Genomic DNA, 26,949 nt, shown 5'->3' with positions numbered 1-26,949 from the left:
GTGGCAGCTTGCTTCCACGTGTGGTGATTTGGATAATGGCCTCTTGGATTTTTGCATGGAGTCTCTCAATAATGGAGATAAAGGTAATCAATACAGTATTGTTATTACGTTTTTTAACGTTTCTATTACATCACGACACAGTGGACTGACATAAATGCAGCTGACTAGTTGTAGCTATTAATAACACGTTGACAGATTGATTCCTGACACCTGTTGTTTGCCTTACAAGACTTTTATGTAGATTTTATCTAGATTTAAAAAAAAAAAAAAAAAAGCCAGATAGATTCACTGACTCACTCATTCACTTCACTGATCATCTGCCTCTCACTCTGGTCACCTGAGGTCATCTAAGCCCTGGAAGAAATTAAACTAGTAAGCAATCATGTGCATTACCACTTAGATTTACATTGATATATCTTCCATGCATTAGGTGATAAGAGGGTTTGAGGGCATATTATAATTGTATAATACTCTGTCTTTAAGTAATAGTCCATGATCGTTTCTTAAATAGCTGTCAAATGTGCTATTCTTTTTCCAAATGATAGCACAATAACTATTCAACCTATACGCTGTTCCAGTGTTATCTCTTTCCCTATAATATTTATCTGGTGAACAGGAAGTGATTAAAGGACTTGAGGGGTGGCACAGTATTGTTGGAGAGATGCTAACCTGTTCTTCAAAACTAAAGAATAGTGAATCCAAGATAATAAAAAATATCAGCATTTAGGTTGTGCAGTGATCTCTGAGCGTGCCATGCAAAACAGCACAGCAGTGATTGCTGATCAGCAGAGATGTGTCCAAATTTTAAAAAACTCAAACTAGATAAAAAGGTTTTCTATAGTTTAATGTAGACATGTTTAATTAATTCTACAGACTGAGGCTCCAGTATTCAAAAGTGCCATTCTCTCTTTGTACTTGCTTAGAAATCAGTTTTTAAAAACCACATATTACAAACTTAGCCAACCCAGCTGATTAATCAGTATTAACTGTTTCATTTTGTTTGTGAAGACTTATATCTTTGCTCATACCTCTAGAGGCACAGACCCAACTAGCTCAGGAATATATCTTTTTAAATCATTAAGAAAACTAAAGAGCAGAGTGTTACACAAGCACTCTTACTGTGCACCATAGAAAATGTTTGAGATCTATAAGTCCACATACCACCACTTAAAATCTCTCTCTCTCTCTCTATCTCTCTCTCTCTCTCACTCTCTCACTCACTCACTCATATATATATATATATATATATATATATATATATATATATATATATATATATATATATATATATATATATATATATATATATTTTTTTTTTTTTTTTTTTTTTTTTTTACATTGTCAGCTGTGCAGGTCACAGTGTTGACGAACTAAATATGTAACTTTGATCATAATGTTGGAAAATTATTTCCTGGAAGGTTGGAAGCAGTTGAAATGCTGACTTTGATGGCTGAGGTTGTCAGAAATACTGACAAGCCTCACACTTTAATTACACTGAACAATACATTTTTGATCTTGTGAAAAGTGCTGAGAAATAGTAAACCACTGTACACAGTGATTTAACCAATAAAAAGTTGCAAAAATTCAGGTGTGTCAGTGAGAACAACAGTAATATGTCAGTGTCACATGTAATCAAAATCAGAAATACTTTATTGAGCCCAGAGGGGAAATTGGGTTGCTCAAATTCTCAAGAGAACAATTCAATTATAAGAAACAGAAAAATAAATAATATTAAAATATGTACCTTAGAAAATTGTTTTAAAAAAGTATGTGCATTATGTATAAATATGTGGATTAAACTTACAAAATATAACATATCATTTACACTCATGTAAATTAATATTTTTAAAATCTAAAGTCTGCATGCTTACTTAAAATTCAAACTTTACATTTTGAGCTGTAAAATTTTGCAAAATTATTAAGATTTATTTCTTTTATCCACCAATACATGCAAGCCACAAAAACAAAATGACAGTGTAAGAGCACCTACAGGTGTGTTTCCAGGCCTAATGTCATTAGTAGTGCCTCTGCTTTTTTGTCATTATTCAATGCATAGGGCTAAAAAAACAAACAACCAAAAACAAAAAAAAAAAACAACCAACCAAACAAAACAAACAAACAAAAAAACAAAACAAAAACAAACAAACAAAAAAAACGCAGCAGTCAGTGATTAATGATTTTTCATTAGCTTTTGCGTTACACAAGTTTGGTGGGATTTGTTGTTTCCTCTCCCTCTGCTTACATAATTGTTTTTTGTTTTTGTTTTTTCTTGGGGTAGTATATTTATCTAACAGTAGACTGGTGAACAATCATTTGTGGAAGAGCTCCTTCAAGTGGCCACTGGTCGTACCTCCATAATGTTGCTGTAATGGTGGGCGATCTAGCTCCTGTGAACAGTGCCATGGAAAAGAAGGCACCCTCTGCTCAGCTCTCGTTTCGTTTCCCAAGGGGACTGGTTCCTGCAATGCCTATTAGAAACAGAAATAGGGAGCATGTGAGGCATCCATTTCTTGTAGTTATTATTTTTTAGAAGAAATTAATCTCCCCAGAGGGATGTATTTATTACAGGTTATTTTGTGGGCAGCTCCCCTGTGGTATATCAGTGTACAGGTGGTGTTTAAAACATAAAAAACAAAATGGATCAAAATATCATCTATGCACAGTTAAAGAGTCTTAACTAATAGTGGCAGTACTTCCAGTTTATTCACTAGCTTCATGACTTTGCCTAGACCTAAGAAGTGCAGAACTGACATTGCGCTATCTTTTGGAAGACAATGCCCTCCTGTGGTATCGTCTTTTGAGCTTTTTTATGTCGTTTCTTATCTGCCCTTTACTCTAGTGGTGAGAATGAGAAATGTCTCCCGCCTACCAGCAAGCAACACACACACGCACGCACACACACACACACACACACACACACACACACCACACACACACACACACACACACACACACACACACACACACACACACAGCACTTCTATGTTTGTCAGACTCAAATCCGAGGGAGAGGAGCTAGCCGCCATTTTCTAAGCGTCTCTCCCTAAAACGAGAGAAAAAGGCTCGCGACAAACTGGCTTCTGGATTACCTTTCACTTACTGGGAATAGCACTTTTTGGTAAAGGATTGTTGTGAAATTACCTACATTTGAAGTAATTTGGGATAGAAAGGGCAGTTTCCTGGCCTTGCCTTATATTCGCTGTAGCGGCGAGGCGAGCTAGCTGGCGAGCAAGGTGTAGTTCGTTGATTCGCCCATTGCCTGAATCCGGAACGAACCCGAGCGGCTCTGTAAACTGGGCCTTTTGCTAATCCGGTGGCATTTTTTGGATTGATCAATGGCAGAGTAATCGAACCGAACCGTGTTTTTTTGTGAGAACACTCTTGTTTTTTTTCCACCAAAACTGCGGGGGATTGTTGCCGAAATTCCCTCGGATAGTGCAACCTCGTCACGTGGTAGGTTCCTCCTTTTTCTTTGTTAGCGAGCTAGCAAGACTGGCAAGGTCTACTCCCAACTTCTCAGCTTTTGACATATCTGCATTACGTACTGTTTGATATCCAACCAACTAATGTAGTGAACCAAGACAAAGAATTGTGCACATAGCTTTACACCATCTGACCGCCTGAGTCATTTTTCTCTATCCAATTGCAACGTCTACCATATCTGCACTCTGCAATTGGTCTTAACGCGTTGATTAAAATAAGTTGTGAACCATAACCATTGTGCCGTTTTATTTTACCTAATACGAATGTACGCCAAGTTTCCGATTCATAATTTAAATGTTAACTTAATACATGGGGTGTTTGAGTCTTAACCATTGGCAAATCGTTTCGCTTTTAACGTTATTAATGTAACGTAACATTTATTAACCGTAGCTGAAGTGAGCATAACGCAGCCAGAGAGTAAAATGTTTACTTGGCTAACGAGGTCGGGGGATGGCTACAAGTTCGCTTTCGCGATGCCAAAAACCCACCATAATAATTATGTAATGTTTGCTACTAAATCATACAGAATGTGTTGTGGGTAGTAGGTAGGTAGCGTTACCCTGCAACTGGCTTATTAGTCCTGCATGCTAGCTTGCTAGCAGGCTGTATTTCTTGCATCAGCAGCTTTCCTGAGCTAACATTAGCCAGAAACGAAGCGCATTAATTTGCACGCAGTGTATTGGGTGACATGGTTTAGCTTGATACTCATCTTTGATCTTTCGGTAGTGTTGATTTCGTTGATATAATGGTCGATTGTCCGTGTTTACTGACAGGGCTCGATAATGTTAACCCACGATCAATCTTGTAAGATTTTCCGCGAAAGCTATTGAGAATGCATGAGCATGAAATGTTGCAGTCGTAGCCACTCAACTGGAAGACAGGGACAGAGGCGCCAGTCTCCCCATAATTGTACAAATATTATTGTAAACATCATGGGGACATTTTGGTGTCCGTGGTTGGCTAACGTTAGATGTGGACATTTTTTGCTGCACCTGAAGCCAACCAGTTAATAGAGAAAATGTTCTTTTAACACAATATGTGTAACATTGTAAGCAACCAATAGATAACGTGTTTAGTAACGTTATTCATTTAATAATCGCCGTGTCGGATGTGTACAAGTTCGGTGTATTTGTCGGAGCGGAATGGGCGGTTTTAGGTGGATGAATTGCATTGCATAATCTCCTTCGGAAATACCAACATGGCGTAGTGCGCGCTGACTAGAAACTGCGGTGAAATACTGAGCCCCCCATTCATCTGGCCTGACAGACGATACGGGGAGAAGCAGCCCGCTTTTATCTCTTGCATTATTTGGAAGTAAGGTCCCTCAGGTTGATATGATTGGACATGCAATCATTATTTTGAGTAACATGTTAACCCTTTAAAGAGTTGTTTCCCGTGAATCATATCGTTGTTATTCTTATTTATATGTTATATGTTGTGTGAATCATCCCTGCTGGCTAAATGATATTGGAAATTGTAGTAAGCTTTCTTATATACATATGAAATTGACAGAGGAAGCTAGGCAGGGTGACATCATGTGCTTTGGACTAATACTGAGGCCTAAATCCACCTACTTACACACCCTGTGTGGCACCCTGCTGCACACTGACTTACCAGGGCACATGTAGGGCAGTAGGGTTTGAATAATTTGAATTGGCTTTGCCTGTTTCTCCTATCTTCTGCTTGTATTGAATTCAAGAGCTTATTCACTGAGGAGGAGCCTTGTGAGTAAATGACAAGGAAGGCTTGTTCACACAAGCTGGATGTAGTGGGAATTATGTATTGGCCTGGGATTTAGCTACGCTGTCTGCTGTTATCCTGTCTATACTTTTCACACCCCAGTCCCCAAGGTCACTGCATCTTATTAATTTCTTCAAATTTAACAATATAGTTTTGGAAGAGGTCCCCTATAGACCATCATGCAGACCTTATTGTGCTCAGAATTGAATCAGAATTTTATTTCCTGCTGGAATTTTGTGAGAGTCAGATGTGTCGTTAGTGAGGCACAGTGAATTTGATCATCACAGATATACCTGCTGTTCTCCTGCAATGTTTTTCCTGGTGCCCTTGCAGGATCATTTTTAGCGACAGTAGCAGCCAGCAGGTCAACAAAATGTCAGTGAGTCACCAGTTCATTAGATTAGGTTTTGAACTAGATTAGTTGTAGATATTAACTTTAGCTTTGTGCTTCACTCTATATGTTGAAGCTCATGTTAAGCTTCAGCAGCGGAAATAGAGCATTTTCCTTGTTTCTGGGTTGTTTCCAAATTGGTGTTTTGTAATTTTCCACTGACTGTAGAGGCTTAAATAACCTGCAGGACAAGGATTCCAGTTGTATGTTTTAACTTATATGAGGACAGACTGCATGCCTGTTGGTTTTCTCATTTTCCACTGTAGACCCAATCTTTTGTCAGGGGAAAAGATGAGTTAATATTTTTACTGGTTCATAAAAGTGAGGATGAGTTAGAATTTTTTAAACTCTACTAAAAGCCCTATGATCTTTAATTGAGATGTCACTGTTGTATTTTTATACACATTATTTCTTCAAAAATTTGTCTGGGCTATTATTGACCGTCATTCCTGACATATTTTTGTTCTTAGTAGTTGTGTTGCAGGAAGCTGCTTGTTTTATTATTAAATTGCATTCTTAAAACAAACATTGTTCTCTGGGTTTGTCTCTTGATATTGTGTTTTAATGGCCCATCACTTTATTTGGAGTGTTGTTGATGAGTTGAATTGGAAATTACCTTACACTTTGACACACTTGCCAGGATCAGGACCTAAACTGGTAACCTTTCTTATGCTTGAGCTGTTGAGTGGACTACCTTTATTGACTTGGTTTCTTGTCTCCCCTCCCTCTTTATTTCTTTATTTGGTATGTTTGTTTTTATTTTGTGTTCTCCAGGCTGTCCTCTGGCGGGGCAGTAAGCGGGTGGTGTGGAGCAGGCCGCGGTGCCCGTCCCTCTGCACTGCATGGCTGCGATGGCGCCCGCTCTCACCGACGCCCCAGCCGAAGCTCACCACATCCGCTTCAAACTGGCTGCCCCGTCCTCCAGTCTCTCACCGGGCAGTGCAGAGAACAACGGTAACGCCAGCAACATCCTCATCCATAGCAGCGGCCCCGCTAAGCGTAAGGCCGCTTCCGAAGAGTGCCCCCTTGACTTCTGTGGTGACCAGGAGCAGCAGCCGCAGCAACAGCAGCCACAAGCTGACCCCACGGCCCAGGCCTCGGCCCTGGGCAAGCTCCAGCCACTGGTGGCTTCCTACCTATGCTCTGATGTGACACCTGTCCCCTCAACTAAGGAGTCAATCAAGCTGCAAGGAGTCCTCATCAAACAGTCTGTGTTGAAAAGCCACAGAATCCTGCCCAGCTCCCTGCTCAACGGTGGAGGAGACTTCCTGCTAAGGAAGAGGCAGGCAATAGAACTCTCTGGTGGCCAGCTCAAAAGCCTCATGAGTGGCAGCACCAACGGCGGAGGCCAGCCCATGGCACCTGTCAACGGCCTGGCCAAGAAGCTGGCTACCATGTCCAGCTCTGGCTGTGTTGTGGCAGTGAATGGTGACAAGCCCTCCGCCACCACCGATTCACAGTCCCAGAACCTGCCCTTGGACCCTGAGACCTTGACGGGCACCTTATCAGGGCACGTCTCGGTGAAAGGAACCCTTAAACAAAAGCATTCCTCAGGGGTTTCTCAAACAGATGGAAACAACCTTGAACCGCCAGTGGTCCAGTCTGCTGCACCTTCCCCCTTTGCCCACGACAACCCTAACCCGAGTGAACAAGCGATCTTGGAGGAGGCTGATTCACACACACTTAGCATTCAGCCACAGGGCTCTGACAGGGAGAGACCGGGTAGTAGCCAGCAAGGCTCCCCAGCTTGCTCACCCACACCACAGCCTCCCCCTCTCTTCTCTTCCTTGGACAGCCTTGATGCCCATGTGAGGGAACGTACCCTTCTCAACAGCAGCCGCCAAGGTGAGATTGAAAACCGTCTACGGCGCCTGCGCAAGCGCCTTCAGGTGGTACAGGCCAAGCAGGTGGAGCGCCACATTCAGCAGCAGCTAGGTGGCTTCTTGGACACAGCACTCAGCCGACTGGTGGCCGGCAGCCGCAAACCTGAGACAGCAACCCCCACGGCCACATGGAGGACTGGACGACACTCCTCTGGCAGCAGAGACAGCCTGGGTCGCTTCCTGAAAAGCGGCTCCATGCCCTCAGAGCTGGAGAGGCTGTACCTTAGTGGAACGGCCAACCTACATTCAGCAGAGAGCGCCTTTGACTCGGATGTGACAGAAAGTAGCTCTGGGGGGGACTCTGACCTGGAGGAGGAAGAGCTGGCCAGAGTGGACATTGAGCAGCGACACGTCAAAATGTAAGTTCCAGTGCTTTCACTTACAGAGACGTAAAATTTCATTTGATTAAAGCTTTGCTGGTTATAATACATTGTTTTGCAGTGGCTCCTCTCTTATCACCTGTCAAAACCTTCAGCAGATGTCAAAAATGGCAATTTTATGAGAAAGTAGTCACTGGTGTACCTTCCAGTGCTGTATTTATTGTTAATATTTGGCCATACTGTTCTCTCTGATACTTACCACATGCCTTTTTGCTATTAAAGAGCTACATGAGAGGTAAAATGTCCTGTGTCAAACAAGAAGTTTGTCCTTTTTTTTTTTTCTTTACTGTGATATGATGCCCAACTGATGAAGATATGAAGTCTAGGTCATTGTAGATACAAGATGTTGATGGCACTTTGTTGGTGGCCAACGATTACATTCTGTAATCTTCATGGTACTAAGAGTCTCCAGCTGTCATGTAAAAGTCCCCGTTCCAGTCTCTGCAATCTGCTTCTTAGGCCTAGCAGGTGCTAATGACAATTATAACTGCCTGGTCTGCTTCAGTAGTGGTAGGGTCAAACTCCAGGGAGGGGCAGAGTTACCATTCACCCAGAGAGCATGTGCAGTTGTGTGGGTGGTACCACCCTGTGGAGAAAACACAGGCTCGAATGGACTCAAAGTTAAAAGCTCTCTCCTCACACAGTGATTCCTCCTGTGAGGGCCAAGGCAGAAACTGAACGTTCTGTTTATCTGTAGAGCGAACAAGTGAGCACCCACAGAGCAAGTGAATGTTTTGATTTCAACTGAAACTAGGAAGAAATGTTGAGTGGGGGGTGGGGGTTGGTGTCGGAAGGTAATGCAAAGGTGTGGGTTTTGTGTGTGTCTGTGGGTTTTTTTTTTTTTTTTTTTTTTTTACGTGCTGCCCTGGCTGCCTGTTGTGATGTTGGGTTTACCTCAGCGGGGGCTTGCAAATGTATTCCATGGGAAGTTCACATCTGACTACTCCACTCTGTGTCATTAAGGTGTTGGAAAGTAAAAATATACAGTCAGGTGGGTCAGCAGCATTAATGGACTTAGTGACCTGTTTAAGACTGGGTGGATTATTAACAAAGCAGCTAAGAACACTGATTTTTATTGCCCTATCCTGTGTTGACTTTGGACCTTTGACCTAAATATCTTCATAACTAAATAGAGCTGAGTCTGTCGCATGCATGACCAAAAAGCAGAGAATTTGGCTTTGTTCTGTAAAGACTGTAGTGTTAGCATTGTAATGTGATGTCTTCATAATTCAGACTTGTTCCATTTAAGGGCAAAGGAAAGAGTGAAGCACAGTTGTTTTGATACAACAGACTAAGCAAATCATTTCAAGGAGATTGTAATTCATACCATAAGTAGTTTTTGTAGATGTATTGTCAGGAATTATTTGGATTTGACCAATTCCTATTTTGTTTATTGGTTCACTTCTTATTTTCAAAACCAGCTCTTATAATCATTACATTTCCTATTATCTTATAAGTTTATGATATCTTTATCTTTTCTTTTTTCTTGTAAATTTGTCATGATATCTTTTAATATTGTAAGACTTTCTTTCTATTTTTAAAACCAGTATAGTTAGAAGTATGGCTTAAAACAAATATCCCTATTCTGTTCAATGGCCTTTTAAGCAAATGGATTATGGCCAAACACGGTAATTAATTATGATACCTGTAAAGGCTTTCACACAAGGTTAAAATGCATAGCTAATTTTCCAAATAATGAAGGTGAATATTGCAGTAAGGCAGATTGGTTACTCATATAAGGGCTTGGTGTAGTGAAGAATGTGAGCCCTTGACCAAACCTTGTCATTGATGACATACTCAGACTCTGTAAATTTCTCCTTTCCAGTGAACATGAATGACATACCTACCTAGCATGATTTGGAAAGAGGAGAACCTTGGAAGTCATAGCTGCATGGCAGTTTAAGTATGTTTATGTACTGGTAGAACATAGCGTCACACTCATTAACTTGCAATCAATAGTGAGTGAGTGCTGTCAGGCTATCAAAGGGTGTGCTCTATTACAGGCATGTTGGCACAGGAAGACAGCAATGTGTTTAAAAAAAACATTCACGTCACATAAGGGATGGGACAAATAGAGGATTTTAAAAACTAAAGATCATAGATTGGCACATAAGTAACCCATATGTTTTTTGTTAAATGGACTTTGGAGAATGTAGTTTTTCCATAATAATTAAAGATGTGGCTGCCATGCTTTGTTTCATTGTCCACCTTTTTAAAAAGTACACTTTTTCACCACAACAGGTCTGCCTCAGTCATTGAAAAGGTCACAGTAATGTAACATAGATGTAGCAGGCCCCAACTATAATACAGAATTTATTTGGGCTCTGGCCTCTGTTTATAATCTACTAGAATGTAAGTTGTTTATAATAATTTATTGCAGAATTGAAAATGAGTTATAAAGCTTTGAATTGACTAGTAGTAGTTGTGTGGTAGTCTTAGATGCAGACTCACATTTCAGCTTGCTGATGAAAATTTTAGGCATTGTCTGGGAATCACTTTTGTGTTGTATTTAACAGTGGTATTTTTTATGATAATGACACTAAGCCAAAGTTCAGAGCACCTGTCAGTTAAGTCAGCCATGTTTTGTAAGGGAGCAGTGTGGAGCTAGTACATATCGTCTTTACTTGCCACACAATGCAACCAATGATGCAACTCAACCTTTGCAATACAAGCTTTGAGCTACATTATGCTGCACAGGGATGTTCATGAATAAGCCATGTTTGAGTGTTCCTGTAGTAGTGATCTTACACAAGCACCTTCCCATCTCTTGATTTTGATAAGGTGATAGTTACATGCAGTGAAAGTCTCTGGAAATTTTAGAAATTAAATAAAAATAAAAAAATACTTATTCATCATCATCCATTGCTCAGCTCTGAGACCTTTAAAACCGGTTCTCAGTTGCCAAACCCAATGTAGAGGAGGGGCTTGACCTTCTTTTGAACAAGTCATTGTTTCAGGAAGTAGGGTGTGTATGTAACCATAATGCCACATCTTCACAGCTGACGTTTTATGTCAGTTACCAATTATTGGCTTATGGAACTACAGCAGTCAACACTAAAGACAAAGTAATGTCTTCTTCAGGCAGCAGCACTTCAATTATTTAAAGTCAGCTCAGTTGGTAACTGTGTGGAAATCACCTATTTGGGCTGCTTGTTTGGATGCAGTGCATTGCTTACTACTAATCCCATCACCCCAGCCTATACTGTAGACGTGGTTTCCCGTATCCTAGAGGATTGGTGACAAGCCAACATCTGTTGCCGTGCTTATGCTGCAGGGCCACTCTGCTCTAGCCAGGGTGTCTGCCTGTGAATGTGACGTCTGTAATGGCCTCTACCAGGGTGTGGGTGGTGCTAGCTGCTGAAATGACTTCTTTGAATGTTTATGTCCCTGGCAGTGTTAAATCTTTATGCTGGACAGAAAATGTCTCTAATTTGGATATGCATTGTATGCATTAGAATTAGGGATTTGTTGAAAGCATTAAAGAGCAGGTCTGTTACTTAGACATGTCCAATGGAGCACGGCTCATTCTCTGCTGAGAAATGAGTGGGCACGTTTCTTGTTTCTGAGGCAACAATAATGCTCATCAGAAAATCACAGATCTTACATAATGGCTCATAGATAGGACTTCAAAGTCTAAAATGGTGATGTTATCTGATCACCACCAAAATGTTCCCAGGTTTGCAGCTTTCATCTAGAGCTCAGGATGGCATTCAGGGCTGGAGGTTGAAAGTGAATGTTGCCTGTCTGGTCTTCATCTAAGGAGACTGTAAAAACGCCCATCCTCCTCCTGCTGCTGCTGTATGAATTAGGGTGACTGGGTTGGCTGAGACTACAGCGTGCCTTTCATGCTTATGGCTCAGCATTACTCTGCAGTCTGAGCAGCCTAGCGCTGTTTTTTCTCTCTCTTCCCCTTCCTCTGTGTGTGTATGTATGTATGTATGTGTGCGTCTGTATAGTTTTCTGTCCTGTTTGACACATCTGGATGTGTTTAGCTCGGCCCCAGTTCCTCAACATGAACCCACAGGCGTTACATAACCCCCCTCTTTTATGTAATGATTGCTGCAGCTCTCTGGCTGAATTTGACCCTCTCTAGTTTTCCTACCCCACACCCTCTCTGCCTGCCTCACTCAATCCTGTTTCCCATGCAGTTTCTTCCTGCAATTCCACAAAAAGATGAGCTCACCTAGCTGTCTTGTGAAACACCAGTCAGCCTTCATGGCATGTCAGACTGAACCTGAAAAATCAGGCCATTGTCGGGCTCATAAATTGTTCCCATGCTTTGGCTAATTTTCAGCCCTCTCTCAACATGCTTTGAAAACCCTTGACTCTGAAGAACAAAAGAAATTAAAATGACAGCTGCTGCTTTGATTTCCCTTGTTCTTGCTGCTGAGCATCACTGATGCCTGAGTGGTTTGTGAAGTGTAATTACAAGGTGACTTTATTTTGTTTTATTTGGGTGTGTAAATGTGAAATGTCTGCAGGTCTTGTTTTGTCTTTTCTTTGTTCACGAGCCTGCTCCTTCTTAGACTAGACAGCCTTTGTTTTTGGAGCTCACTTTTCACAGGTTTATATTCTATATGATGACAGAATCATATAAATGATTAGTTTTCAGCTAATGCAGAATGCAGACGTTTTAATCAGATTTTCTGTGTGGACAGATTAGACATTTTAGCCATTTACACTGAGTTCTAAAATGATTGCTGAATATCTGTTTATATTGATGGTAAAACATACCAGTACATACATGTAATAATAAAGGCTTCAACGGAACGGTGTGCCTTGGATGTTTTTAAAGTTTTCTGGTTTATTCTATACAGGATGTTGATTTAAAAAGGAGGCAAATTCAAAAATATACTACTAGTTAGATTTGGTTTGCATGTTCTTTGCTATTAGCATGTTATGAATATTTGTACTCTCCTTGGTAGCATATACAGAGATCATTCATGCATTTATTTGTTTTCTCTTGCCTCATAAAACCATTTAAATATTTGTATTTCAGGCACTAATCTGTCAGGTCCTGATGGTGTTCTTGACATCATCACCTGAAGCTGAAGTTGCACAATTTATTTGATGATTTGTTCTGTTTAGCTACTTATGGCAGAGAAGGATGAACATGACTTTTGCACCCTTTTATCCCAGGTAAATTTCCACTAGAAAAGGAATATCAGGTGTATGTTGGTTGATTGGCCTGCTGGTCTGCCATCAGCCCAGGGGCTTGTTAGCTTTTGGAGGAGTGCTGGGCCGTTTTTGGAGCAGTGTTGTTGGTTTTAGAAGAGTCGCTATGGTATAGGAGTGCCTAGTGCTGCTCAACATATGTGCTGCGTCCAGAGAAGCACCACAATGGAGAATTTGCTGACAGCCAGAAAACGGTGGCTGTAGTGATTGCTGCTGGTGCTTTGTGTGTAGGAGTGAGAAGGGGTGTGTGTGTGTGTGTGTGTGTGTGTGTGTGTGTGTGTGTGTGTGTGTGTGTGCGTGCGTGCGTGCTTGGTAGAGAGGGGGATGGACTCCTAGTATCAGGAGGGGGATTTTCCCAGTGCTGTTATTGACCCCTCCTACTTGTCCTCCTTACTTTACTCTCACGATTAAGGTCATTGAACTCCTAACAGCCTGTGTGTTTGTATTTTAGCCTCTCAATCACAAGCAAAGTTGAAGTTTTTCCTCCTTCCTTAGCCTTGTTCCCAGGCCTGTTCCTCCACACAAATTAGAAAGCCTGGAAGAAGGCCCTCAATCATTTTGGACAAAGGGGGGAGAGCTGATAAGACCCACCCACTGCCCTCTCATTGGTCTGTGGAGTTGCCTGTCTGACTTTGAACAGGAAAGAGCAACTTGTTAATGGCCCCAGTAATTGTACAAATCTCTTCAAGAGCTCTCTGTTTCACCGACGTCTTGTTTTTTGCCTTCATTCTGTGCATGGGGAGATAACATTTTGCAGGGCCGGTGGAAGTAGAAACAAACCCCAAAAATCTCATGTGGTTAACTGGAAGTCTTAAGGTGGGCTTCGAGGCTACTCGACAAGGGATTGAGAACATTGCTTGTTTTTGTTCTACCAAGCATTAAAATCAGCGTCTCTCGTCTGTGACCTTTGTGGGCAACATTGCTGGGATTTGTTTGTAGGCCAACCCTGAGATGTCTGCTCATGCCTCAGTGGTTTAGGGATCCTCACAGTGCGCGGCCATCCCTTCTTGTCATAAGGGGTATGACTCACCTTGAGACCATTTCCCAGATGTTACAGCCAGCCTGCTCCTCCCCTCGTGGATCAATTCTCCACCTTCTGCTTTGAGAACGTGGGACACCGTCTCTGAGCGATTGGTGCAATCGAATGTGCGACACGCTCTGCGCCACCGTTGTTGTTTTGAGAGGAGTCCCTATAGGCATACACAGATGCAAATGAGTTGCCAGTGCATTGATCTGGTGGATCAGCCAGGGGCGTGTTCACAAGTGTTGCAGTGTTTGTGAACATTCACCACCCAGATAGATGCTGCCGTGTATGCTTGACTCTGTATTGTAGAATTAGGTAGTGTTAGTGGGCTACAGTACAGTTGTAGCAATGTCCTTTATGTTGTGTTACCTTGAACTAGCCACTGATGGCAAAATGGTAGTGATTACTAACTTGGAGTAGATGTGGCTGAAACTAGGATCCATCATTTTTCAAATCACTAATGGATCTTTATTGACTTGCCTGTGACAGAAGACACAATAACCTCTCCTCTTTACAGACACACAGTAAGACAGTATTCCTACTTGGATTATTGGAGTAGTCAGTGCCTGCTGTGCTCCTCCTCCCCACCCCCTCTGGTGCCCTGTGGCCTATAGATTGTTTTTAAAGCCTGTCTGCTGTTCTCCAGGCTGGCAGAGCCCTCCAGTCCTCATTGTCCTTCTGTTACACCCTGCTTTCTCCCTCTCCAATCTCCTTTTCTGCCTGTCTCACCAGCAGCCCCTTTTCACTTCCTCCATCATGGTGGAGCTCTGGAAATTGAAAACAGAGAGGGGGGGTGGTGGGTGGGGAAGGAGAAAGCACGAAGGAGTGCAAGGTCTATCTTTGTCTGGCATCTGAGTCATTATTTTCATTGTTCCGCCACGGTCACTGCAGCCCATATTTTGATGAAACAGCGCCCTCTGTGGTTGTTGCTCCACAGTTCAAGAGCAGACATTTTCCTCTCTTCTCTGCCTTTGAAATGCCCATTCTGTGTGTCATACTGGTAAAATGGAGTGCTCTGCTCTCACTGGGCATTCATTGTTTGCTATGCAAGAAATCAGTGCATTGAAAATCCCTGTTTTTATACATTTTTTTCTGCACATGATGCATGCCTTATTCTGTTTCTTTTTGAGATTGGAATGTTTTTTTCAGAGTGCCTGAAATTGCCATTGCTGGCAGCTTTGTGTAATGCTGATTCACTGACCTCTGCAGTCTGGCAGGGGAAATGCCTCTAGGCTTACTGGATAATATTATGAACTAAATGATCATTTTGACTGAGTGGTAAAAGTGTGACATACTTTGTGTGGAAGTTTCTTTTTCTTTTCTTTTCTTTTTTTTTTTTTTTTTGTTGCATCTAATGTGATGTTCGATTCTACATTTGCAGTAATGACAAATTAAGACCTTCCTTGAAGTAGTCAGATGTTATTGAATTTGTGTGAATCTGTAAGGGGAAAAGAAGTTCTGCGCATTAAAAGATTTTTTTTGTTGTTGATGTTCATTGAGGCTTTGTTGACCTTAAAACACTTAACACCCTATGTTCTCCCCAGATGGAAGCGGGCAGAGAGCCGCTACACGGTGGAAAGAGCTGCCATAATCAGCCACTGGAACTGGCTCCAGGCCCACATCTCGGACTTGGAGTACCGCATCCGACAACAGACTGACATCTATAGACAGATCCGCGCCAGCAAGGTCAGTGGCTCTCACCCTGCACCATGTCACTTATGTTTTTGTGTGGATCCTTTTGTCTGTGTCTATTCACTGCTGGGATGTAACTCAGCACTGCATATGCCTCAGTTCTGTTTGTTTTTGTGCAGCCATGTCAACAATCACTCAACTGTTTTTATCAGTGGCCACGAGAATAGAGACCTGTGCATTTTAGTCTGTATGATATGAGAGCTGTTGGCTTGCTATGTCATGTTACTGATACTAAGCAGAACTCTATTTGGGGTGAATGTATAACACTCACATGTCAACTCCACAGGGCTCAGTAGAGTTGGGAGGTGTTGCGCCTAGTGTGCTGCCTGCTGGTGGGACAGAATTGAAGGCAGAGCCTGCAAATACTCAGGTAAGTAGAGAAAAGGTTAACTGAGAGGTGTGTTGTTTTGCACAGCTTTGGACATATTCTCAACTTCTCAGTGCTTAAAATCTCAAACAGATTTGCAGTGTTGGTGCATTTAAAGCCTCCAAGCAGACTACTGAAATCAGACTCAAATGGTTTGAAATGTTCCTGATACCTCTCAAAGCATCTCTGTGCCCAGGGACTGGTCAGTTTGTGTTATTGATCATTCACTATTTTCTGTTAAAACCTAACCTTGTAGAATGCAGAGGGATGCAGTGATTGAAATTTGGAGGTCTTTGCAGTTATTTTAAGTAGGTAATTTCAAAAGAATATCAAAATAATCCACCTCTTGCCACCATGAAATGGCAAAGAGATGTAAATGGTTGACTTTTGTAAGGGCTTCTGATTATTATTTGATGAACACTTTTATATCAGGCCACACATTCAGGAACTTCAATTAAGTTGAATGAAGCTCTCCCACCCTAGAGGATAATCAAGCAGAATTTGTGTTGAATTTGGTACTCCCAACAATCGGGGGGCGTTCCTGATTCAAGGCTGGCCTGAGCCGATTATCTGGCCAAATGATCTTGTAGTGTGAGCGGTTTACAGACATAATCTTAATGTTACCAACTGCATTGAAGTCTCCATGATTTCAAATCCTATACATCAAACATGATTTATTTTTACTACTTTGTGGCCAAAAGGGTCACTGGCACTTTAATGACATATTTGACTGAGACAGTGTTTTACAGTCACATCTCCTCCCAGTGTCTTTGTGCCTTGGATGCTGTTGATTATAAAGCACTGAGAAGTATTATTTGAATTACTCCTTTATACCTTGTAAGCTCATGTTGACTAGACTTCCTGGTTGGTCAGAGGCATTTTCATTGGTGACTCCTAGTCAGTGAGATTATTCAGATTCCTTATCTGGTGTTTTATCTCAAAACAATTTTCTCCTACAGACACAGTAATTGATACTGTACTCTGTCCTTCTGGTCCAAAATGAACCAGAGAAAAGAGATTTCATGTACTGTGCAATCAATATCTATAACATTGCCAAATTGTTAAAATGTGAAAGAGCTTGTTTCTCTGGAAAGGTTTGAGTTGCTCATTATGCCGATCTATGTCTACATGGTACAAAATTTCTGCAGGCTTGGTGGTCTTGGTGGTTTGCAGTTGGGCTACTGCACTTTTTACACTGTCAGTTTTCACAATTTGTTCGCCTTTTTATGATGCTGCTTTCTGAAGGAGGCTTCTGTTGAAACAGATTTTTTTTTTTTTTATCTTAAAGGGACTGCTGATAAATGGTTAAATAAAAATAACTTACTGGCCAATGTTGAGCTTGTATGACCTGATGCTACTCACTTCAAGTTTAGTTTCTAGGCTAGCACAACCCAGATATGAGATAGCTGTATGTCAGACTTGTTATGGAATATAGTTACAGTTTTGGACAAGGGCACAGTTACTGGCTCAGGATACATAAGACTGAAATTGGGTTCATGTGGGTGTAAAAGCTTAAACAAAGATTGTATGTTTGCACCAAACCTTGTTGAGGAAGAGCTTCAAGCCCTGTCTCTTGGTTTAGAAAAGTGTTTTTTAAGCATTGGGAGAGGCCTGCCCTTTCCACAAATGTATCCTGAATAATTCACGGCCACTGGACCAGCATGATTCAGAGCTTGTATTATGCAGGATACCCCCTTAAATATCTCGGGTTTGCTAAGTGCTGTTGGTCAGCCAATGTTATGCCAGTTGACATTAGGTGTAGCCTCACTGGCTTGTCTTATCTGCCTGTCCAGGATGGTAGTTCAGAACGGCTGGAGCACACAGTCACCGCCCACGTCACCACCACAGAGCCTGGCCCCTGGAAAGGCCAAAACGGACGGCCAGTTAATGGTGTCCTCAACAGGTACAGCTGATAACGATAACCTCAGTGTACAGTTGGCAAAAAAACATCTTAGCACTGAGAAAGAGAATTCACTGGAGTAGTCTGAACAATTAAGATGCCTAGGATTTATGATGAAAGAAGTGTTGCCATTTTATCTCACAGTGGGATTATTGAGTTACCAGTATCTCACTGTTTTGTATTCTTAACCTGATGCTGATTTCCAACTCAACTATTCTGCTCATTGGCTTACCAAAATAATGACCAGATAGTGATAACCACTTGTATTCATAGTTAATGTTCTGTGTTGAGGCTTTTAAAAAAGACAAAATATTGTTATGTGAAGCATAATTCTGTGATCGTACAGTCAACATTTTTAAGGTCTGAAAGTTGGTGTTTCCCCTACTTTCTCTGGTTTTGTGACAGGATGGCAGAGAGTGCAGACACCAAGCACCAACAGTCCTTGGTCTATGACAGCACGTGTGTGGCTGCCCGCACACGACCACTAGTCAGCTGTCGACGACGGCGGCTCATTCAGCCCAACACTGTGCCCAACCTGAATGGCAAGGTGAGTTTCACTGTGTGTGTTTATGTTGGACTGGTGGTTATGAAGCTTCCAAATCACAATAAGAAGGGATCAGTGACAGTTTGAAAGTGACTGGACAGGCTGCCCTACACATATTTTTGAAAGAATCTGCACTTACCAATAGCACAGCTCTGCTGCTGATTATTGAAATAGTGCTTTGTGGCACAGACATCCACTCTTTGAAATTAATGAGTTATGGGGTAAACACTTACCTGCATGCTATTGATGACATTAATTTTGATGGAGCCATACACATAACACAGGCAAACATATACACCATACACACAACATCCCAAAACCTCACAATTCAGTTGTTTTATTTATTTATTGTTTGTTTGTTTGTTTTTGTTTGTGTTCATTATTAAACCAGTTAAATAAAAATGGAAAAATACAAAACTAAATACATTAGCAGTGTATAACTTTGGTAAGGTCATATCATGGAGCAAATGGATCACACTACAATGCAAATATGTAACTCTTTTAAGACGAATGTAATCCTTTCAACCGACAGTGTGATTATGGCTTGAGATAACATGCTGATGTGTGTGTGTAGGTGTGGTCACACTAAAATCAGCATGAAAGTCCTTTGGTTATGGCTTTATATTCCTTGCCATACATTACAGTGCAATACAATGGACTGTCAGTCTCAGTCTACATTCAGCATATTCTAGGTAGCAGTTTGGTTTTAGTCTCCTGTATTGTAACATGATATGCAAGTAAACATCAGATGGATGACTTGGTTGTGAAAAAGTAGGGCATCTTCCCTCAAAGGCAAAAAGACAAGAAAAAAAAGCAGTCACCCTTGTGACAGCTCACAAGTTCTAGTAGAGGAAATGGAAACACAGGCTGATGAATCAACCTTTTTCCCACGGTGCTGTTGTTCAGGCTATCTGCAGGTCCTGAAAGTCTGGAAACAGTCAGTTTAAATTCAAGTCCTGCAACAGTCTCTGAAATGCAGTTATTGGAGCACATACTTTTTCACTACAGTGTCAGATTTCCTAGCACTGCATTCCACTTTAAGAAGAACACAGAATACAGTTGATTGTACAATTATGCAAAACATGTTTTGTGTTTTTACATGTTATCTGATTTACTAAATATGGTTCTTGCTTTTTTATACCAATCATTTTTAGTTTAAGGACGTGCGTTAGCTTAATTCACTGAGGACTAGGCTGGTTTTGCAAGTTTTGTTTTTAAAAATGTAATGCAATTCCACATGTAATAATGAAGTTCTTAAAAAGTCCAAATCTGAAACCTTCAGATACCCTGTCACTGTGACACCAAGAGCATCAAAGGCTCTTGGTGCAATCAGCGGTGAAATGCTTGGGCGCACCTCAGCTTCACACAACTCCCACTGTGCCTTTGCTGGACTGTTTATGATCTGAACTCCTTTTGTAAGAAATAAGCCTAAATGTCAGTGCGTGATTTTGCAGAGTTATTGTGTTTGAGAAATTTTGCCATGCTTTTTTGACATGTCATATAATTGTAATCCTGACTTGTTTTTGTCCACCCACAGGCGCAGAGGAGCAGCTGTATCCAGTGTAACTGCAGGGTCAACCCCAGCTGTGTGATGTGTGGTGGCCGGCCCACCCCCAGGGAGGACCCTCAGTATGAGCTGCCCACCCTGGAGCGCCTGTCAAGACTGGATCCTGGTGTCCACCCTATTCTCTCCTTCCCTGATGGTCAGTGTCAGACAACCTGCCTCAGAATTTACTGTTATATCCTATTTTACATACAGAAAAGGAATATGCAAGTAGTGGCTGGACAGTTTGAGCCAAAAACAAAGCACTGAAAATTTTTCATTGATTAGGTTCATCTTTAAAAAAAAAAATCCTCAGATTGACCCCTATGTAGGTGCCCTCTCCTCCTTTTACATCCATTGAGAATGTCCTTATTAGTTTTCTGTCTAGCTGTAATTGTCTTCCCTTTTCATTCATGTGTCACTTGAAAAGAAAAGATATGATTCCCAAAAATAAAGGCATTTCTGAACTTCTGTGGAATTGAATTTGGTGATGTGTTATCTTAAAAAGAAAACCTTGAAATTCTTAAATGATGCTCACTGGGGACGAATCTGCATTTACAGTGTCACTACAACAGTGCATTAAGCATAAGCCAAAGTATTGGACACGGCTTACTGTAATGTCAAATTGCAAATGGCAAATCTGTTGGATGCATCCAGCTTTCCAGCATCACTGTGTGACTAGTGACTAGTTTATGTTGAAATCTCCTGCTTAAGGAGTTTTACAGTGTGTAATCTTACACTTGGTTCATGTCCTCCTCAGACGTTTGTATAGGCCTGCGTCTGCAGCAGGTGATGAAGAGTCAGTGGCACACCAAGGTGCTGGAGAGGAGCAAGCCGCTGAAGAAGTTCTCCCTCAAACACAAGCTCTCCTCCTCCAAAGAGAAGCACAAGTTCACCAACTCGCTCATGGCAGTCAGTAAGTACATGTGCTTGTGACAGATACAAGCTCCTACAGACAGTCTGACCTCATCGGTGTTACATGAAACATGCAAATTTTTTTAATTGATCATGAATGAATCATCATTCTCTGCATGTTCTGAAATTAGAAACGTCTTAAACAAGGTGTTGATGGAGCGCTGAATCAGTTTTGGAGGTTTAAAATGCTTTAAAATGCTGTAGTTAATTTGTTAGCATGGGTTAAACTGTTTGTCTAATAAAAATCAGCTCATAAATATCCTTTAAGTCTAAAATTGTTTTCATTTTCACCTTTTATTTTAGTGGTGAAATTGGCCACATTTCCTCCCTAGTGTATTAAAAACACTTAAAATTAACTTAAGGCAATTAAAAACACTAAAACATATTTATTGAGGGATTAGCTGATATCCAGGTGTTTGAAATGGACAATTACACTGGCAGTTGCTTCCACATAAAAGTATACATGTAGATCTGCAGATAAAAATCACAAGTAGCTGAACAACACTGCTGTGGTTTGGTAGTGTTTTACTTAATTCCATATTAGTTTTCAAACTACTGGTGTAGGTGGGGAGGAATTGAAACCAGAGATAACACCATGGCTTTATGAACCACATCGCCTGTGAATACACATTCATGTGACATATTTGAGGGAGATACCTAAATACACTCTGTGCCCCATGATAACCGGACTGGTGCTTCTTGTTGCAGGACTAGGTCACTATAAGAGCCGTGTTGAGAAGCCCAGGACAGTGGACAGCACTGTCAGTGGCAGCAGTGCTGTTCTGAGCACGGCCCGGATGGAGAGCCAGGCGGTGTGCAAGACTGAGCGGCTGCAGGCCCTTTCCTCCCCGTTAGGGCCCTATGACAAGAGCTACAGCCGCAAGAGATTAAGAGAGCACTCACTGGATAGGACTGAACGTGAGTCGTGATTTTATCAATTAAGACCTGCTGATAAATATGCAGCAGGCCTTCAACATGATATTTAACGGTCTTTGGGTGAAAAATTGACCTTAACCCTGTGTAGCATCCGTCCCACTATTTTGTAATGTTTAAGATGAGTTTGCTTTAGTCCAGTTTTATGCATGCACACAAGGTGATGGCTCCTCTTTTATATGAATTTTTTGTCTTTTGCATTGCAGCCTCCCCTAAGCTTTTCCTGGATACAGGCAGCCCCTGCTCAACACTGGCCAACATGCACTCGTCCCTCCACAGCCCCCTCACACGCCAGCTGTCCACCTCTTCAGAGAACTCCACAACACTGGCCCCCAGCAGTCAGAGCGTCCCAAGCACACCTGTAAGGAGACACCACACTAAGACTGATGCTGAGTTTTGGTTTCACAAGTGTGAAAAACTGGGGGCTAGATAGAGCAGAGTGGGTGGAGACATAGTGAAAGTAACTTATTTTGGGTGTTTTGATGGACTAAGCTAACATTTAGACAGTTGCACTACTTGCACGAGTAGGTCCTTCATGCTTAGCAGCCACTGATAGCTTCATTTCCTGTTGTGGTTGTCAAGTATAGTAGGGAGTTCACATCCTTCTTAAACCAAAGCTTTCTGTTAATTGGTGTTGAAGACAGAAGGGGACTATTTAAAACTGCAAGTAAAGCTGTGAGCTGCTTGATTTGCTGTCATCTCACACACACTGAGCCTCTTTCATAAACACATAACACATTCATGTTTACGCACAAATCTGTGCTTAAACCATTTGTACGAATATTTCTAAGATCTGTTATTCATCAAAATGTTCTTACCTGAAATTATTCTAACTTGGTGAACAACTTTAGAACTGCCTATTAGAAGCACAATTACTTGAAAAAAATGATGAGGGCTAAATCTATAGCATCTAAAAATGTGAAATGCCACCACTGCTGCTACTACTACTAATAATAATAGACTATTTATTTAGTACTTTAGAATTGATAGCTAAGACTTTATCATCAATAACTATATCTACACATAATTAAATTGTTAATATATTAAAAATTTTCTCTCCACTTTCAGCTGACAATAGTACAGAAAGTACTAAAATTTGCATACTGTAATGTGGCACTTAGTAATTTCCATCTCCCATCAGATTACACTGTGGTGTATGAAGCTTGCAACAGGGGAGGGCCACTTGCTTTCAGTATAGCTTATTATAGACAGAGAAAGTAACATGCTGCCCACCTGGCGCAGCACGAGAGATTTATTTAGATCACTTCTATGTAATGTGTTCCTGTAGTGTTATAAATGTTGAATACATTAATGGGAATCTGTGCATATGCAGGCTGTATCATACAGGATTCATAAAGTCTTTTTTCTTCTTCTACACCTCTCCCAAACATCCTTCCTTATATAGAAAAATGTGGGTGTGGTAGTAAGCCAGTGACCAGTTCAGTCAGTTAGTCTAGAACAATCTTAATTCACTAACATACCCACAGGGGTAAGAACAAAATTGACTTGTTGCATGTGTTGTGAATCCAGTGGTAATTTTGCAAGTGCACTTATTCTTTGCACAAAGTAAGAACATTTTTACACACATTAGTGAAGGAGACTCGCTGTCTCTGCAATAGTGTAGAAACTGGGCTCAGTTTCTAGCGTAACTACTATTCCTTTTTCTGTGTTCATTAATGTAGAGTACTTATGGAGGCCCAATATGCTTGTTTTTATCTGTCCCCAATAGCAGCCTATCAAGAGGAGGCGGGGTGAGAGCTCCTTTGACATCAACAACATAGTGATCCCCATGTCTGTGGCTGCCACCACCAGAGTGGAGAAGCTGCAGTACAAGGAGATTCTCACACCAAGGTAACTACCTATACTGAAACCATGATGCACACTCTCAGGTTGGGGCATCAAGCTCGATCACCATGGCACTTGCCTGAGCTGCTTGTTTTGACAGAAGCTCTGTGAAGCCCTTCAGTAATTCCTAATCTGTGATGGACATGGAATGGAGTTTATTGCTGCAGATAATTCATAAACAGTTGTTTCCTGTGCTCACTTTTCTTTCTTTCCTTTTTTCACCTCTCCATAGTTGGCGAGAAGTGGACATCTTTTCCCAGCTAATAACTGAGGAGGAGAATGAAAAGGAGGTAGGTGTTTTGATCAGTATGTTTTGTCAAGGGTAAGCAAGTACCTTACTTTAGGAGCCAGTGTGATTTGTCTTTCCATCCACTATTTTCCGATTATTCTGCTTTAATATGTGCAGGCAAATTTAGGAAATAAAAGTTTTTATTTAACTGTTGGGTAATATTTAACTCAGTTACATGGCAGAAAGTTAACAGTGACACCTGGTGGTCAAACTGTAAGCAGTTTCCCAAAATGAACCTTTTTTTTTTTTTTTTTTAAATTGCTCCACCTTTGTAGCCCTTTAGGTTGAAGCAGGTGTACTTACAGTTGCCTTTCTAGTTAAAAATTTGACACTCTGGAGGACCTGGTTGCTGATGATTTTTTTTTGGTCAGTATTCATTGCAGTGTGTGTGTATGTGTGTGTAGGTAGAGGACCTGTCAGATGCAGCCTTCATCCAGCTCCACCAGCCCTGTGAGGACCAGGAGCGTTCACGCTGGACCTGGATGGCCCTGGCTCCCGCCAAGAGGAGGGGCAGCAGGTCAGTACTGGATCTCTGATTTGACTGATTTGATAAAACACGGCGCCTGTTTCTATCTGCCCTTGTGCTCCCCATTAACGCTGGCCTGTCATGTGCCTCAGGTCATACAAATCTGTCGATGGGCGGACCACGCCATTGCTGTGCGGGACCAACCCTCCCACCCCTCAGCCTGCATCCCCAGACCCGGGCCACTGCCCTCTGCTCCACGACTACAGCCATGTGCCCTCACCCATGAGTCCAGCCAGCCCTGACGCCACGTCCAACCCCCACACACCCTGCTCGAGGGACTCCCATCGGCTGCTGTCCAACGAGGACACGAGGTGCTCCACGCCCGACTTCACGTTCGAAGAAAGGGTGTGTATCAGTTGTTTCACGCTCATTTAAGTTTAGCTTAATTGCTTGATACTGTTCTCATTGTGCAGTTTATAAACTTGTTTGTTTATTTTTCAACTTGTCAGCTGTTTTCCATTTATTGTTTGGTATTTAAAATATGTTTTGCTTATTTAAAAACAGTGGAAAATAACTGCTTAAGAGTTATTGCATTGATTGTCGCATGAATGGGAGGAAATGCATGGCAGATGTATACAGTAAACTGGTACTACTCACTTAAAGTGGCTAAAATTGATCATTGAAAGGCTGTTTGAAATGTAAAGTGTGTTTCCTGGTGTTTTCAGACGGTTGCGCCGTGGGAACGTCGAAACTTCCCCCTGTCAGAGGACCCGACCCCGGAGCCTGAGGCAGAGAGCGACCACCACATCAGGCCCAGAATGCGCAGCATCTCAGGTTGCCGAGCAACGGGCTACGGAAGGCTTGATTCGGACGACATGGACTTGCCTTGTGACGATGATGGCCCCAAACACAAGGCCGCCACCCACCGATGAATGACTGACAGGCTGAGGTCCCCCACTCCCTCCCAGCCCTTCTCTGGCATTAACAAGCAGAACCTCAAAGCAAAATAAGATATTAAAAGGGTTCCTGTTGTTTGATATTCAAACATCAGTCTAATACTTTTCACAGTTTTTAGTGAATATTATGGAGATAGAAGCCTTTCCCTACACTTGTTTTTGTCACAGGAAAAAATAAATGTTAAAAAAAGTATAAAACAACATGTTACAAAAAATGATTTCTGTAGTAGGCTAAACAATGTACATGGGGGCTTAGTGGTGTTTCATATGTCGCGTGTACACTTGTAGCGCACTATGTAGCGGACTCCTCAAAGTATGGCCAAAGGGTGTTTTCTATTGACTAGTTTGCTTGTAATTCCCATGTACATTTTTAGTGGAGTGACAAATAACAAAATGAGAAAAAATATCCTCTTATCCCCATCCAAATAAACAGGTACATTTGAGATGTGGTCTCTCCCTCTCCCCCTAGAGGTCGCCTGAAATCACCAGAGCACTTCTCCAACTGCCAAGTCCAGATTTGTTGGTTTGCTTTCTTTGTTTGTTTCATTCCTGACACTTTTTATTTGTGTTTGTTTTGTCTGTTCCAACATAACACATTCTTTGTGTTTGAATGGTAAATCATTCCTTTAAAACCTCATTGGAGTGTCCAGCTCCTGTCCCGCCCCACAGTGTCTCCCAGTTTTGCGGGTGATGGGACAGGGGGCTGGGGTGTCTTGAGCACTTGCCCAACAGAAAGCAATGCTGCATGCTGAAAACATGCGAATGCTAGTCTTACCACAACAGCACACAGCAAGATTTCCACTTACAAAAAAAAAAAAATAATAAAATACTGGTAATGGGGATGACCCTAGTGTCAGCTAATTTCACTCCCTTTTCCCCTTCACACACTGTCATTGGTGTATTAAGTTAGAAAAATCAAACTGTGGCAAAACAACAAAATAACTCAATTCAGCCTCCCCTTCCGTTTTACTGGTTCAACTTGACAAGAATAAGAAGTGTTCTCTTGCAAACATTTCAAATGTAGCAGCTCTTATTTAGCTAGAAGCCACCCCAAGCTCAGGTTTTACAATTTAAGGGAATATTTTCTGACGTTGAGAATATTTTCACCACTCACATTGATCCGATCTGGAGATTACTCTGTTGCAAGATGAATTTTGTTTTATGCCACCCCACAATGTCATAACCACACTATTGCCCCCTTAAGTAACTAATTGCTATGCAAAATCTATGGTTGTATAATTTTACACCTGTGTTTTTACGCCACAGTCATTCAATCACTGTTTTTTCTTTTGTAGTTAAGCAAGATGTCAATGTACCTGTTCGATTGTTGCAGCAGTTAACCTAATCAAAAGCAGAATTGTTTTTTGTAAATAGTACCATTAAAACGTTTATGTTTAACTTGGCATCATCGTTTTTGGCCTCA

At 41.6% G+C, this 26,949-nt stretch overlaps 1 protein-coding gene across 3 annotated transcripts; it reads left to right on the top strand.

Moving 5' to 3' along the window:
* On the top strand, positions 1-26,929 carry kansl1a (KAT8 regulatory NSL complex subunit 1a). Of its 3 annotated transcripts, none has more exons than XM_030077811.1 (15): positions 1-83; positions 6,389-7,856; positions 15,621-15,762; positions 16,055-16,138; positions 17,929-18,038; positions 18,441-18,582; positions 20,117-20,282; positions 20,883-21,038; positions 21,746-21,955; positions 22,177-22,331; positions 23,700-23,821; positions 24,048-24,105; positions 24,509-24,621; positions 24,723-24,975; positions 25,296-26,929. In XM_030077811.1, exons 2-15 carry the CDS (start codon positions 6,457-6,459, stop codon positions 25,500-25,502), a joined length of 3,318 nt encoding a protein of 1,105 aa, XP_029933671.1. In that variant the 5' UTR covers positions 1-83; positions 6,389-6,456; the 3' UTR covers positions 25,503-26,929. The 3 variants fall into 3 exon arrangements, with proteins under 3 accessions (XP_029933671.1, XP_029933670.1, XP_029933672.1); XM_030077810.1 differs by lacking the exon at positions 1-83 and adding an exon at positions 2,980-3,453; XM_030077812.1 differs by lacking the exon at positions 1-83 and adding an exon at positions 2,986-3,118.
* The last annotated feature ends 20 nt before the right edge of the window (positions 26,930-26,949 follow it).

This window comes from Myripristis murdjan, chromosome 19 (assembly GCF_902150065.1).
Source record: "Myripristis murdjan chromosome 19, fMyrMur1.1, whole genome shotgun sequence".
Classification (NCBI taxonomy): domain Eukaryota; kingdom Metazoa; phylum Chordata; class Actinopteri; order Holocentriformes; family Holocentridae; genus Myripristis; species Myripristis murdjan.
Note: the sequence above shows the minus strand (reverse complement) of the source record. Positions and strands in the feature narration are given on the sequence as shown.

Excerpts from the sequence above, each read along its gene's own strand:
- kansl1a (XM_030077811.1), top strand. The coding sequence starts at position 6,457 with ATGGCTGCGATGGCGCCCGCTCTCACCGACGCCCCAGCCGAAGCTCAC. Across the intron at positions 22,332-23,699 it reads AGAGCGTCCCAAGCACACCT|CAGCCTATCAAGAGGAGGCG; the intron begins GTAAGGAGACAC and ends TGTCCCCAATAG. Across the intron at positions 24,976-25,295 it reads ACTTCACGTTCGAAGAAAGG|ACGGTTGCGCCGTGGGAACG; the intron begins GTGTGTATCAGT and ends TGGTGTTTTCAG.